This window comes from Nomascus leucogenys, chromosome 17 (genome assembly GCF_006542625.1).
Source record: "Nomascus leucogenys isolate Asia chromosome 17, Asia_NLE_v1, whole genome shotgun sequence".
Taxonomy (NCBI): Eukaryota; Metazoa; Chordata; class Mammalia; order Primates; family Hylobatidae; genus Nomascus; species Nomascus leucogenys.
In genome coordinates this window covers 91,412,571-91,427,306 of record NC_044397.1, presented here as the reverse complement: position 1 = coordinate 91,427,306, position 14,736 = coordinate 91,412,571, and the positions used below count along the sequence as shown (strand labels likewise).

General features: G+C 51.9%; 2 protein-coding genes across 4 annotated transcripts in view; one reads left to right on the top strand and one right to left on the bottom strand.

Moving 5' to 3' along the window:
* Nucleotides 1–10,528, bottom strand: part of SH3GL1 (SH3 domain containing GRB2 like 1, endophilin A2) — a 40,189-nt gene extending 29,661 nt beyond the window's left edge. The window contains exons 1-2 of one of the 3 annotated variants that reach the window (XM_030796781.1): nucleotides 341–428; nucleotides 85–242 (exon numbers count right to left, since the gene is read on the bottom strand). Coding sequence is in view for 1 of the 3 variants with exons in the window: in XM_030796779.1 (XP_030652639.1) it covers nucleotides 10,284–10,328 (45 nt within the window). In the remaining 2 variants the exon portion in view is untranslated. Of the gene's footprint in view, nucleotides 1–84; nucleotides 2,262–10,283 lie in introns of those variants that run through there. The other 2 variants (XM_030796779.1, XM_030796780.1) reach the window with 2 other exon arrangements.
* A 1,962-nt stretch (nucleotides 10,529–12,490) lies between these two features.
* The window catches only part of CHAF1A (chromatin assembly factor 1 subunit A), a 40,206-nt gene continuing 37,960 nt past the window's right edge, over nucleotides 12,491–14,736 (top strand). Inside the window, exon 1 of the mRNA XM_030796778.1 lies at nucleotides 12,491–12,692. Coding sequence (XP_030652638.1) covers nucleotides 12,641–12,692 — 52 coding nt within the window. The 5' untranslated portion in view covers nucleotides 12,491–12,640. The remainder of the gene's footprint in view (nucleotides 12,693–14,736) is intronic.

Sequence of the window (14,736 nt, the reverse complement as noted above, 5' to 3'; positions counted from 1 at the left end):
GATCCTGAGTATCTGCCATGACCACCGCCCCTACAGACTGTGTCACACGCAGCATGACCCCTGCTGGGTGCTTCACTCCCTTACCCAGGTGTGGAACTGTGGCCCGACAGGCGGGAGCCCTCTCCCAGGCGGTCAGTGGGCCGCTGCTGAGTCAGGTCCAATGGAGGAAACAGTCCATTTTCCTGCTGTGGTGAGGAGGTCTCCCCGTGACCCTGCTCTCAGGGCCTGGTCAGCAGGTTTTTCTAGGAGTGGAGAGGAAAAGGAAGACAGGGCCGTCCTCCCAGAGCCTGAATTCAGGGAGCTCTGGGTACTGCTTAACAGGAAATGAGTAGAAACGCACCAAGCTGCAGTGCTCAGGAAGAGTGCTTGCCAAATCCAGCCCTGCAAAAGGCGAGAGACAGAGAGAGAGACAGGCAGGCAGACAGACAGGAAGAAGGCGTGGAGAGGAGAGACAGAGAAGAAGAAGAGGTGAGAGGGCAAAAGAAGGGAGAGACAGAGAGAAAGACGAGGGAAGCGAACAGAAAGAGAGGAAGAAGAGTGGGGAGAGACAGAGACAGGAAGGAGAGGAGGGGAGAGAAGGGAGAGAGGAAACCCGCTGCAGCCCCCGCCACCACATTCTTTCATCCGCTTTCCAGGGACAGCTTTGAAAAAGAACCAGAAGAGACCGCTCCCTGACACTTCAGCTCACACATTAAAAAGCCATTAAGAGTTGGAGAGCTCAAGTCCGGCTGAGATGCCTCCAGAGCCTGTTGAGCTCCTGACACCCACCCCACCCCCACCCCGGGGCAATGCTTCCCCTTCCAACCCTCCCGGCGCTTAGAGACCTCAGCGGCTTGGAAAGGAGAAACACGGAGGCCGCTCTGAGCTTCTCCTCTAAGCTCTGCCCCCGGCAGCGCCGAAACCTGCGGCTGCCTCCGAAATCCTATTGGGGATGTTGGCAGCATGCTCCAAATTAAACACGACGTTTCCCGAGATCAGAACAGTTGCAAAACACTGGAGACAATCGCAGAGGAGGAAAAGGGCTAAGGCAGCAGAGAAGGCTTGGCTGTACCCTAGGCCCCTGGATCAAAGTCCACTGGACACAGAGACATGGGCAGGTCTGAGCGGGACGGGCCTCAACCTGCAGATTTCTCCTCTGAGGGAAAAATGTAACAGACACACACAGCCAGCTCAGACCTCAGGTGCACTGCGCACGTGACAGCGGCCACTCCTGGGTGGCCAGGGGCGGGGTGAGCAGTGTCATGTTCTCTGTGTGCTTGATAGGTCTGGGGTCTCAAAATGCGACAGTCCCCAATGTCTTCAACTGAGCGGCATAAGGTGAGACACCTCATCTCGCACTCGCAGGCTATTATTAGGGGCACCCGGAATATAATTAAGTACTGCAGAGCTGGGCTTTAACACACACCCAGATAAGCAAGGCGATCAGCACCCACGGAGCCCCAACTGGTCTTTGGTGAACACGGGATTCTGAGTCAGAGACAAACTTTTGGCCGAACTTTCAGCCCTTGACTTGTTCCAGGGCCTATATACAGCAGTCACGGGTGGCAGAAATCGGAGTCTGTTTGTTAAGAATGGGAAAACGCAGGATGCTGCTTGGTTACAAAGTGCCCCGTGACCACCATGAGCCAAACCTGTGAAGGGGGCCAGGTGAGCCAGGTTTCACAGACAGGCCCGGGGAGCAGTGGAGTGTAAGGAGCCTCTAGCTTCCTTTGGGGAAAGGCAGTCTCAAACTTCTGTGTCTGCACAGCCCAGCCGGCACACAGCTCAGGCCTCCACACAGCTGCTGGTTCCACCCGTCTGCAAGCCAGAAACAGAGCGGAGTGGGGAGGGTGAGCCCTGCCTGTCCCGGGATGGCCCAGGGTCCACGCCGCCGGCTCCAATGCCTCAATGCACACACCAGTACATGCTGCACATTCCTGGATTCAGTCACCAGAGCTTCCTGAAAGAGTGGACTTAACCCCGTTCCCATCATACGTGGACATCACAAAGCAAAGCCCCTTCCTACATCTGTTGCCAGCACCTCCCGGAGGGAGAGGGGGCTTCCGGAGGTCAGCCTGCAGCTGCTGGACTCACCGGCCTTGCCCCGGGCACAGCCTCTGAATCACCAATGCTGGCCCTTTACCAGCCCACACAAAAGGGCCTCTGAATCACCTGTCGCTCCCAGCACAAGGGTATACATTTTTATCTGTGCCAAGGTGAAGGGGTTATGAACCCCATATTTTTGTATCTTAAGATTATTCCCACTGGCTCATGACTGTAATCCCAGCACTTTGGGAGGCCAAGGCAGGGAGATCACTAGGTCAGGAGTTCAACACCAGCCTGGCCAACATGATGAAACCCTGTCTCCACTAAAAATACAAAAATTGGGCCAGCTGTGGTGGTGCACGCCTGTAATCCCAGCTACTCGGGAGGCTGAGGCAGGAGAATTACTTGGACCCAGGAAGTGGAGGTTGCAGTGACCTGAGATCGGCCCACTGCACTCCATCCAGCCTGGGACAGAGCAAGACTCCATCACACACACACACACACACACACACACACACACACACACACACAAGATCATTCCATGTTTATGGTTTAACAAGTCAAGCACTTTGGTAGGAAAACCAAGAGTGGCCCCATAAAGTGAGGTTTTAAAAAAGAGGTCAGGGCCGGGCACGTGGCTCATGCCTGTAATCCCAGCACACTGGGAGGCCAAGGCGGGCGGATCACCTGAGGAGTTCAAGACCAGCCTGGCCAACAAGGCGAAACCTCGTCTCTACTAAAAATACAAAAATTAGCTGGGCACGGTGGCAGGCACCTGTAATCCCAGCTACTCAGGAGGCTGGGGCAGGAGAATCGCTTGAACTGGGCAGCAGAGGTTGCAGTGAGACAAGATCGTGCCACTGCACACCACCTTGGGAGTGGAGACAGAACAAGACTGCATCTCAAATACATAAAATTTAAAAAAATCATAATAACCCGGGCATGGTAGCTCACACCTGTAATCCCAGCCCTTTGAGAGGCTGAGGCAGGAGGATCACCACCTGAGGTCAGGAGTTCGAGACCAGCCTGGTCAACACAGCAAAACCTCATCTCTACTAAAGATACAAACATCAGCTGGGCGTGGTGGCACATGCCTGTAATCCCAGCTACTTGGGAGGCTGAGACAGGAGAATTGCTTGAACCCAGGAGGCAGAGGTTGCAGTGAGCTGAGATTGTGCTACTGCATTCCAGCCTGGGCAGCAGTGTGAGACTCCGTCTCAAAAAAAAAAAAAAAATTCATAATAAATAAACTAAAAAGAGGTCAGGGCCAAGCACGGTGGCTCACGTCTGTAATCCCAGCACTTTGAGAGAATGAGGAGACAGGATCACTTGAGTCCAGGAGTTCAAGACCTGGAGTGGTGGGGTTTAAGGAGCCTCCAGCCTAGGCAACATAGTGAGACTCTGTCTCCACAAAAAATTAAAAAATAAATAAAAATAGGCCGGGCACAGTGGCTCATGCCTGTAATCCCAGAACTTTGGGAGGCCAAGGCAGGTGGATCACGAGGTCAGGAGTTTGAAACCAGCCTGATCAACATGTGAAACCCTGTCTCTACTAAAAATACAAAAATGAGCTGGGCGTGGTGGCGTCTGCCTGTAATCCCAGTTACTCAGGAGGCTAAGGCAGAAGAATTGCTTGAACCTGGGAGGCGGAGGTTGCAGTGAGCGGAGATCACGCCACTGCACTCCAGCCTGGGCGACAGAGCTAGACTCTGTCTCAAACAAACAAAAAATTAAAACTAAAATTAAAAAATAAATAAAAATAAAAATAGGTCAGAACAAGCAGTATCGCTGACATTCTGAAACACCAGCCATGTCCCAGACACTGCTTACTCTGTCCTGCAGCCCCCAATAGGTGGGGCCCAGGATCCCCCAGCAGACAGTCCTCCCCCAATCCCCTGGCCTCTCCTTTTCTCCTAGGCACAAACCCAGGGCCTAAGGAGCATCAGGCAGATTTCAAAGCTATGGGAGGTGACGCTTGTGAATGTTCCTCCTAGCTCAGTGTGAAGCAATCTTTCCGTTCAAATGTTCAAACCCTCTCCCTCCTTTCAGGCAAAAAAAAAAAAAAAAAAAAAAAAACCCAGCATTCCAGGCAGCTGCCAGCTCTATCCCTAGTTACACTCTCAATCTCACACAGCCTGGCCACAAGATTTATCAGGAAGCCAGTTAGCAGCTTAAGCCTGGAAATAATGTCACCCAAACCCCCAGCACACCACAGGAACTTCTGAGAGCAGCTCTCGATACCGGCGTTCTTTCACCCTCCTTAGTCCCCCAATTCTAGCTGCGCACGGATGCCAGGAGGCTCTTGAGGGAGTGGGCGTCACACAGGCAGAAAGGAGGGAACCAGGGAGATGGGACCATGACGGATGGCTATTTCTTTTACTGCTTTCTTCCAGATGATTCAACTTTCCCAGCTCAGGCCCTCAACGAGTCTATGGCCAGTTCATGACAAGAAGTAAAAACTCAAAAACTGCCCACTCAAGCCCAAACCAATTTTGAACAAGTTCCCGAAAGGTTTCGTAGGGGGATGAACTAGCCTGGAACCCACTAAGGTTCTTACCATTATCACCAATTAGAGATCAGAAACTCAGAACCAACAATACAGCCTTGCCTGCTAGAAAGTTAATCTTTCCCAGCACTCTCTCCTGCATCCTCCCGGCCTCTGTTTCTCAATTTAGAAAGGACACTGTGAAAACCCTTGGAAGTCCAGAGCCTGGTTTAAAGCAGGGTTTCTTAAGCTCAACTCTACTGACACAGGGCTGGAGAATTCTTCCTTTGCAGCGGGGGGAAGCTGTCCTATGCACTGTAGGACGCTTGGCAACCATCCCTGGCCCCTATCCCCTTGATGCCATGAGCATTCTCTCCCAAAGTTGCGATAACAACTGTCTCCGACATTGCCAAGCGGAGGAGTGAGGAACGGGTCTGCGCCGTCCCTGGATGACAGTGCTGATGGGAGTGTGCCCCTCCTTCAGGAGCCCCGATGCCTGTGGCTCTCAACTATTAAATCAAGTTCCAGCAAAGAACTGGAAACCTTTAAGCTGTGTATGGAACCATTGTGTGTAGCACTGGAAACTATCCCTTTTCTAAGTCACTGTAAATGGTGTTTTTTTTTTGAGACAGGGTCTGGCTCTGTCTCCCAGGCTGGAGTGCAGTGGTACAATCAGGGCTCCCTGCAGACTTGATCTCCCCAGGCGCAAGCGATAAAGGTTCCTCATGATCAGCTGGAAGGTATTTTTGAATTAAAGGTTCACACTGAAGAACCTAAGTGGATGGTGGCATTTGGGGCCAGCAGTGAAAGTGTTTCCTCTAAAATAGTTCCCCACACAGGGGCAGACATGGTTATTCTGAGATTCATATATGTTCTGTTTCTCTGTGAACCATTTTTCAGTCTTTGTTTCTGTCATCATATGTAAGGGAAATTCCACAGAGACTACATCACACAAAACTGACGTTGTTAATTACAAGAAAATACAGGTGTTTACCTTTTGAAGGCTTATTAACACATATGGTTGCCACAACACGTATATATGATAAACAGTGTACATATACATACAAGTTGTTTAGGCCGGGCACGGTGGCTCACACCTGTAATCCCAACACTTTGGGAGGCTGAGGTGAGCGGATCACAAGGTCAGGAGTTCAACCCCATCTCTACTAAAAATACAAAAACAATTAGCCGGGCATGGTGACACGCGCCTGTAATTCCAGCTACTCAGGAGGCTGAGACAAGAGAATCGCTTGAACCCGGGAGGCGGAGGTTGGTCGCAGTGAGCCAAGATCACGCCACTGCACTCCAGCCTGGGCGACAGAGTGAGACTCCGTCTCAAAAAAATATATATATACAGTTGTCACAATATGTATATGATAAATGGTGTACATATACACATAAAATGTTTATGGTGGATCTAGCTCCCCCCTAAAAAAGAAGCCCAGATACTGAAAGACACTCGAGTTTTCCTAAAGACTTGAGGGTGGGCTGGACCTTGGGGTCTGGATGCTGAGTTTTATGTAAATATCTACCTGTGGGGCGGGGTGCCATGGCTCACGCCTGTAATCTCAGCACTTTGGGAGACTGAGGCAGGTAGATCACCTGAGGTCAGGAGTTCAAGACCAGCCTGGCCAGCCAACATGGTGAAACCCAGTCTCTACTAAAAATACAAAAAAATTAGCGGGGCATGGTGGTGGGTGCCTGTAATCCCAGCTACTCGGGAGGCTGAGGCAGGAGAATCGCTTGAACCCGGGAGGCAGAGGTTGCAGTGAGCTGAGATGGCAGCCATTGCACTCCAGCCTGGGCAACAAGAGAGAAACTCTGTCTCAAAAACAAACAAACAAAAACAAACTACACATGTGGCTATCTGTGCTTAGCAAACTAGGAAAATCTTTATTTTATTTTATATTTTACTTTTTTTTTTTTTTTTTTTGAGACGAAATCTCGCTCTCGTCCCCAAGGCTGGAGTACCTCCCAAACTGCTGGGATTAAAGGCGTGAGCCACCACACCCGGCCAAACTAGGAAAATCTTAAGAACGGCTCAGCAGGGATTTTTTTGTTCCTTTGTTTTGGTATAATTATCCTCATTTTTTTTCCAAATCTTCAAGCAGGGTTTCTCAAATTTTGGTACTATTGACATCTGGGGCCAGGTAATTCTTGGGGGCAGTGGGGAGATGCTGCCCTGGGCACCGGAGGATGTTGAGCAGCATCCCTGACCTCTACCTACTAGTAGCCAGCAGCACCCCACAAAGCTGTGACAACCAAAAAGGTCCCAGACGTTGTCAATGTCCCCTGGAGGACAGAACTGGCCCTGTTTTACAGGAAGATAAATGTCCCCTAATCCTTTTGTGTAAAAGAGGGAATGTTTTTACCCTTAGACCGGATAAGCAAGACCAGCTGAGACCTACTGGTATAAAGCATACTGCCTGTTCACATGGTGAGAACTCAATAAATGTTCGTATTACTACGTAACGAGGGATCCCAAGAGATGTCACTTTCCAACAGGCACAGCAGAGGGTGAAAGAGTTGTTATTATACTAAAAAAAAAAGAGACACAAATAGTTGGATACGTCCAGGTAACAGCTGAGATGTCAGAGGGAACCATGGCAATGATCACAGAAGGGCATGGAACGCAGCCAAGGTGACTTCTAAGAGCACGACTCAATACAGAATTGACCAGGAGGCCAAGACGACAGCCCCGAGGGTGGGCTGTGGCCATCGTGCTTTGGGACTAGGCCTCAGGATGTGCAAATACGCAATCCTAAGCCCAGCTAACACCACACTGTCCTTTCCAGGCTTCAAGGCGCCACTCACAGATCTGAACGCAGGTCATCCTGCTTCCCTCGAGAGAGACAAAGTCCTGGTGGCCAGCACAAGAGGCCTGGCTCATTCCTTCAAAGAGGGTGTCAGCTCAGGACAATATGGGCACAGGCCCTGATCGCTAGGAGTGGGGGTCGTAGCTTCCAGAGACCTGTCTATAGCAGGGAACAAAGTGGCCCAGGAATTCCTCCAAGACCTCTGAGAACATCTTTCCTGCTAGGGAGCAGTGCTCTACGGTGCTCTAACCAAGCAGGTGAAGGTCTGACGCCTGCTGGGCAAGGTCTAACCCAGAGCTAGGCCATCTGATTTCAAACTGCTGGGGCAAGGGGGTGGGGCTGTTCTCAGCGACAGTCCTAAAATTTGTCTGGATTAAATCTTTCTCCAGGGTTTAACCAACATCTGGGGTCTAGAGATAGACCCTAAGTATCTATATCCCTAGACAACCACTAGGGTTGTTACTTTTTTTATTTATTTTTTGAGACAGGGTCTCACTTTGTTGCCCAGGCTGGAGTGCAGTGGCGTGATCATAGTTCACTGCAGCCTTGAACTGCTGGGCTCAAGTGGTCCTCCTGCCTCAGCCTCCCAAGTAGCTGGGACTGCAGGTGCACATCACCACACCTGGCTAACTTTTTGATATTTTGTAGAGATGAGCTCTCCCTATATCGCCCAGGCTGGTCTTGAACTCCTGAACTCAAGGGAACCCCTGCCTCAGCCTTCAAAGTGCTGGGATTACAGGCACGAGCCACAGCACCTGGCAGGGTCCTTACTTTTTTCTTTACAGGGGCAAAAGCTCCCAGCTGGGTGTTACTGGGGACTCATTTCTCTTTGCTCCCACTGGGCCTCTCCGAACTGTCGGCAGAGAACCCTGTTTGCCACCTTGGCCCAAGCATTTGCTAAGATCATTGCTCATTCCTCGGTGGACTCTATCTACACAAATTCCACACAACCTCACCCTGCAGTACACAGACCAATAGGATTCAACAATCTGAGGCTTCTTGTCTTTTTTTTTTTTTTTTTTTTCAATACGGAGTCTCGCTCTGTCACCCAGGCTGGAGTGCAGTGGCACAATCTCGGCTCACTGCAACCTGTGCCTCCCGGATTCAAGAGATTCTCCTGTCTCACCCTCCTTAGTAGCTGGGGTTACAGGCAAAAATACAAAATTTTTGTACTGTTAGTAGAGATGGGGTTTTGCCATGTTGCCCAGGCTGCTCTCAAACTCCTGGCTTCAAGTGATCCGCCTGCCTCGGCCTCCCAAAGTGCTGGGATTACAGGCGTGAGCCACCGCGCCCGGCCAAATTTGAGGCTTCTTGGATTCGAAATTGCAAAGTGAAAATTTTAAGTGTGCCCAGTTTTCTGTAGAGTGGATCCACAGCTTTCACCAGATTCATGAGCAATGGGTCCTGGACTTTCCAAAAAAACCCTTTATCTGTCCATATCAAATGCACTTAGGCTGGGATGCAGCATTCTACTTCTGGTAATTCATCCTATAAAACTAATCCCCACTGGTGAGCAAAGATATTCACTGGCTATTCATTGTAGTAATGGTAGCAGAAAATTCCGGTAAACAATAGAGATATCTATCAAGTGACAACTGGTTAAATAAATTATGGTACACGTCATGGAATGAAATACAATGTACCCATTAAAAAGATCCAAGTAGGCCAGGCAGGTGGCTCACGTCGGTAATCCCCAGCATGTTGGGAAGCCGAGGCAGGCGGATCACTTGAGGCCAGGAGTTCGAGACTACCCTGGGGCACATGGAGAAACCCTGTCTCTGCTAAAATTACAAAAAGTAGCCGGGCGTGGTGGCACATGCCTGTAGTCCCAGCTACTGGGGAGGCTGAGGTAGGAGAATTGCTTGAACACAGGAGGCGGAGCTTGCAGTGAGCCGAGATTGCACCACTGCCCTCCAGCTGGGGCGACAGAGAGTGACTCCGTCTCAAAAAAAAAAAAAAAAAAAAAATTCCAGAAATGTGGAGTATGGTCTAGTGCAGTAGTCCTGGGAGACAGTGAAGGAAGGGAGGAAGGAAAGAAGAGAAGGAAGGGAGGGAGAGAAGCAAGGAGGGAGGTAGGAAGGAAGGAAAGAAAGAAGGAAGGAACGAAGGGAGGGAAGGAGGACTGATTCTATTCCTCAGGGGACACAGAGTGATGTCTCAAGATATTTTTGGTTGTCACGACTTGGGGGTGCTTCTGGCCCGGAGTGGGTGGAGGCCAGGGGTGCTGCTCAGCACCCTGCAGTGCCCAGGACGGCCCCACTACGGAGAACAATCCAGCCCCAGATGTCAACAGTGCCGACGGAGGGGGAGAAATCCCGCTGCAGTGTGATCTCCAAGTAATGAAAAACACAGCACACAGGATTCTGTGGCATGTGCTATCACAGTGTACGTGTTTTTAAAGGAAAGTCACACAAGTATCTTAGAAAAGGGACATACGGAGTCGATGACAGTCGCTTGTCTCTGGGGAGAGGGGCTGGCTGCCCGAGGAGCACAGAGGGGAACTGACTTCTTCCTCTACCTTTTCAACTTTGTACCTTGCCCATCCAGAGGATTCTGAACAAAACTGCTCTAGACGCAACTTCTCCCCGGCTCTGGGTTATCTGGCAAGAGTCCTGTGTCGACAGCCTCGGGACTCCTCTCTTCCCCTTCTCTCCCCGCACCCCGCCCCTGCAGCGGAGGGAAGGAGGGGAGAGGTCCGCGTCCCTGGGCAGCCCAGGGTGCCTCTCCCCTCCTCCCAGGGGCTCTGTCCACGCTTCTGTAGCCCGCATGGCGATCAGGGCCTGGGCCACCTCATCGCCCCCGTCCATCCCTTGTTCTTCCCACCTGGCGGGGGACACGCGCCAACGTCCCCACGTCGGTCCCCCCGGCCCCCTCCCGGGCCAGGTTCTGGCCTGGCCCCCCCCTCATTCAGGCAGCCCGGGGCCCGGAACTCGGCCCCCGCCTGGGCCTGCGCTCACCTGGCTCGCCTTGTAGAACTGCTTCTTCAGCCCCGCCACCGACATGTTGCCGCCCGCCGCCGAGCCTCCCGCCCGGACCGCGCCAGCGACAGCCTCCCGGGCGCCGCCGACCCTCTGCGCGCCTCAGCAGTCCGCGTCGGCACCGCCTCCGCCACCCGCTTGCCAGCTCCGCGCCCGCCCCGGAGCCGCCTCAGCCGCTCGCGCGCCCGCGCGGCCAGGATATTACATGGCAACCGCACGCTTCCGGTGCCGGCCCCTGCGCGCGCGCCCCCGGCCCCGTCTGCGCACGCGCGCCCTCTGCCGGCTGGAGAGCGCACGTGCACATTGTCTACCGCGGGAGAGACCGCCTCTGTCAGTGAGTTGAGCGGGGCGAGCCTAGAGGAGCCGTAGCAGGTGCAGCGCCCCCTGGAGTCCTGGAGGTGACCCTAACGTCTTGGGAAAGGCGCTTAGTTTAAACCTGGCCAGGGAGGTTGGGAAGTACAAGGGGCCCCTGCTTACGATTCTGCAGATTCCTGTTTACTCATCTTAGCTAAATCCAGTTCGTCTAAGTGTTCAGCTCCCTTCCACTTTTTTTTTTTTTTTGAGACGGAGTCTTGCTTTGTCTCCCAGGCTGGAGTGCAGTGGCGTGATCTCGGCTCACTGCAACCTCTGCCTCCCGGGTTCAAGTGATTCTCCTGCCTCAGCCTCCCAAGTAGCTGAGATTACAGGCGCGCACCACCACGCTAGTCTAATTTTTGTATTTTTAGTAGAGACAGGGTTTCGCCATGTTGGCCAGGCTGGTCTCGAACTCCTGACCTCAGGTGATCCAACCACCCCCCCCACCCAGCTTCCCAAAGTACTGGGATCACAGGTATGAGCCACCGTGCCTGGCCACCTCTCTTCCTCTCTCTCTGTCCCGTGTTCATCCATTCAGTTGCCCACGTGACACATCTAGACATCTAGGTCTGTCTTCATGCCCTGACCATACTTTCCACCAGTCCTCCCCTCCAATTCTTCCCTGGCATGGCAGCGAGAAAGATGCTTCTAGAATGCAATTCAGGGCCAGGCGCGGTGGCTTACGCTTGTAATCCCAGCACTTTGGGAGGCTGAGGTGGGCGGATCACGAGGTCAGGAGATTGAGGCCATCCTGGCTAAAAAGGTGAAACCACGTCTCTACTAAAAAATAGAAAAAATTACCCGGACGTGGTGGCGGGCGCCTGTGGTCCCAGCTACTCGAGACTCCGTCTCAAGAAAAAAAGAAAGAAAGAAAGAAAACCTGTTTCTACACTCACAGGCTGACACTGAAGTTCTCTGTTTTGTGTGAAGCTTTTAATCTGCTTTATCTACACAGTTCAATCAAATATTTATGCATTCATTCAAATATTTATTGACCTGGTAAATATGATCAGTTACTAACAGGTCCTGGGGTTCCAGTGAGGAATGAGTCCTACCCTCACCAGAACTAATAACAAACGCAGAAATTAATTCATTAGTCAAATAACAAACTAATAAATAGACACAGCTGTAATTGCTTTAAGAAAAAGAACAGTGTTGTAGGCAGTTGATCTTGTCAGGGTTGGGGAAGAAAAGGCTTCCTGGGGTGCCGATCTAAGATCTGAAAAGTATAAATTAGCCAGGAAAAGAGCTGCGAAAAGATTGTTCTAGGCAGAGAAAACAGCATGTGCCAATTTCCTGAGGATTAAACCATTTCGTCCACTCATTCTACATTCGTCCATTTCGTCCACTCATTCTACATGTGATCTGCTGAATGTCAAATACTTCTGAAGCGCTCCCCAGACTTCGTTTTATTGTTCTTGTAGAAAGCAATTTATAATTTTACTTGTGTTGCTATATTTAGCCTATGTCCCATTAGGATAAACTCAAACTCCAGGTTCCTCATCTAAATCCCACTTTCAAGTTGTCATCTGCGCCCTGCGTAAAATGCTCTCCTGGTGACGTAAGAGCCTGCGCCTCCCTCCTCTTAGGGACTATCCCACGCGATCAGCCAGTCGCAGCGCAGAGCAATGAGCTTGACACCTCCTTCCTCCAATCGCAGGGCAGCTCCTCCCAGCCAATGACAGGCCGCCGAGGGGAAGCCCCGTCCCTAGCGTATACATCAATGGGCGAGCCCTGGGAGGAAAGTCACGGTTCTCGCGAGGATGCCCCCGGCGCTCCTCAATTCCCGAGGCGGGCCGTCACGTGACCCGGGCTCGCCCAATTGGCGCGCGGACTGCGGGGGTCGCCGCAGTTCCCGCCAAATACGAGCGCGGCGGCCGCGGCGGCAGCAGCGGCACGGGCGGGAGGGCGAAGAGCAGCGGCCGCCTGAGGGGAGCCCGCGCCTCCGCCGCCTGAGAGGAGCTCGAGCTGCCGCCTGGGCGATGCTGGAGGAGCCGGAGTGCGGGGCGCCCGGCGCCAGGGGAGCCGCCGCAGGTCGGTTCGGGCCCCTGCCGAGGGAAGGGGGGGCGCGGCGCGCGGCCTGGACGGGCTGGGGCGGCGATGGGAGGCGGACGGGCCTCCCGGCGCCGAGCCTGGTCCTGCGGGCCGGGCGTTCACCCCCTGGGGTCTTCTCATCCCCAGCGAGGGCCTGGCGTCCCCAAGGGCACCCTTCTTGACGTTATTGTTGTAGCCGCGACCATATTGTTTGCTTCCGGCGCTTTTGCGTCAGTTCGTCCCTCCAGGGCTCTCTGGGGCGGTGGGTCGGAGGGGCCGAGAGGGGAAACTGAGGCCCAGGGAAGCGAAAGGGCTTGCCCTGCAGGTTACTGGATGCGTTTGTGTCCCTTGACCATGTTGGACCTTGCAGCGGGTGGGGAAACTGAGGCCCAAGGTCGCACGGGCTCGGGGACCGGTACCAATGCCTCTGCGGGTCGGGGCAAGCCCGGGTAAGAAGAGGCCCAGATGGTAGAGATGGCCAGGAGGGTGGGACTCCCGAGTTCTTGCTCCTTCCTCATATGCACCGTGACTTCCTCCTCCCTGTGTCTTGGAATGGGGTCTTTGGAGCCCACCACAGGCCTCCTGAAACGTGGGAGGGTGAACCAAGGAAGACTGTCCCTCTCCCTTGCTGGACTCTGCATTACATAACGTTTTGGCAGCACTTGGCATTACGCTTTGGCACCTAGTAGGTGCTCAGTAAATAACGTGAACGAATGAAGGGCTAGAATGGACGCCAGTCCAGTTTCTCAGCCTCAACAGTGTTGATATTTGTTGCCGTCCTGGGCACGGCACTGCAGGGTGTTAAGCATCATCCCTGGCCTCCGCCTTTTGCAGGCCGTTAGCAGCCCCTCTCCCCATGCCTTAGTAACAACCAGAAATACCATTGCCCTGTGTCCCCTATGCGGCAGATTCCCCCTTGGCTGAAAATCATGGCTGTAGTTCCTTCTTGCCTTTGGGATTTCACGGAGACATAAAATTAATGTAAAGTTGGTACTGTCGTGGAGCTGTGATGTTTTAAGTCAGGATGTTTAACTTTTGTTTGTTTGTTTATTTATTTATTTTGAGACTGAGTCTTGCTCTGTTGCCCAGGCTGGAGTGCAGTGGCAGGATCCCGGCTCACTGCAACCTCTGTCTCTGGTTTAAGAGATTCTTCTGCCTCAGTCTCCCGAGTAGCTGGGATTACAGGCCTGCACCACCATGTCTGGCTAATTTTTGTATTTTTTAGTAGAGCTGGCGTTTCACCATGTTGGGCAGGCTGGTCTCGAACACCTGGCCTCAGGTAATCCACCTGCCTTGGCCTCCCAAAGTGCTGGGATTACAGGCATGAGCTACCATGCCTGGCCAGGATATTTAACTTAAAAAAAAAATTGCTACTCACTAGGACCATACTATCATGAAAGGAAAGTATATTTTCAGTCCCAAATAAAATTAGAAAGGATGTAATCGCAGAATAAAGAGCAGTTAGTAACTTTATACACACATATGTGTTAATCATGTGTATCTGGATTGGGAGTGTCCCGTTTTATATACAGGATTTTTTAATGAGGGGGGTCCTGTTTTTAATGAGGTTGTTTCTGTTTCACTTGCACCAAAGCTAGTGACTCAAAGCCACACAAATAGATCTTTGTGATCGTCTTGAAAATAAAGTTAAGTGACTAAAAATCATATCCTTCAGTCGGGGTAGAAATCCATGTCTTTTGGTAACTGGAAACTTGAGAATGATACTGTATTTCTTTGAAGTGGCTAGAAAGGAAACATGAATTTTCTCAGTACCTTTTCTTATTCACTAAGCTTGGGGCGGTGGGTGAGGGGTGGTTTCATGTATGGACGATGGAGTTTTTCAGGAAGCCCCAGTCTGCTTTTAAAAAATACTCACTTTTATGTAATGCTTACAAAACATATGTAGATTAACCAAAATAACTAAACTAGGTTTTTCCAAGCCAGATCTCCTGGTAAGTGTGAGCTTCCTAAACTTACTCTGTTTAAGGTATTTACCTAAAGACTCGGTTCTATTTGTGGTCACTGCTGCATCTGCTTTGATATT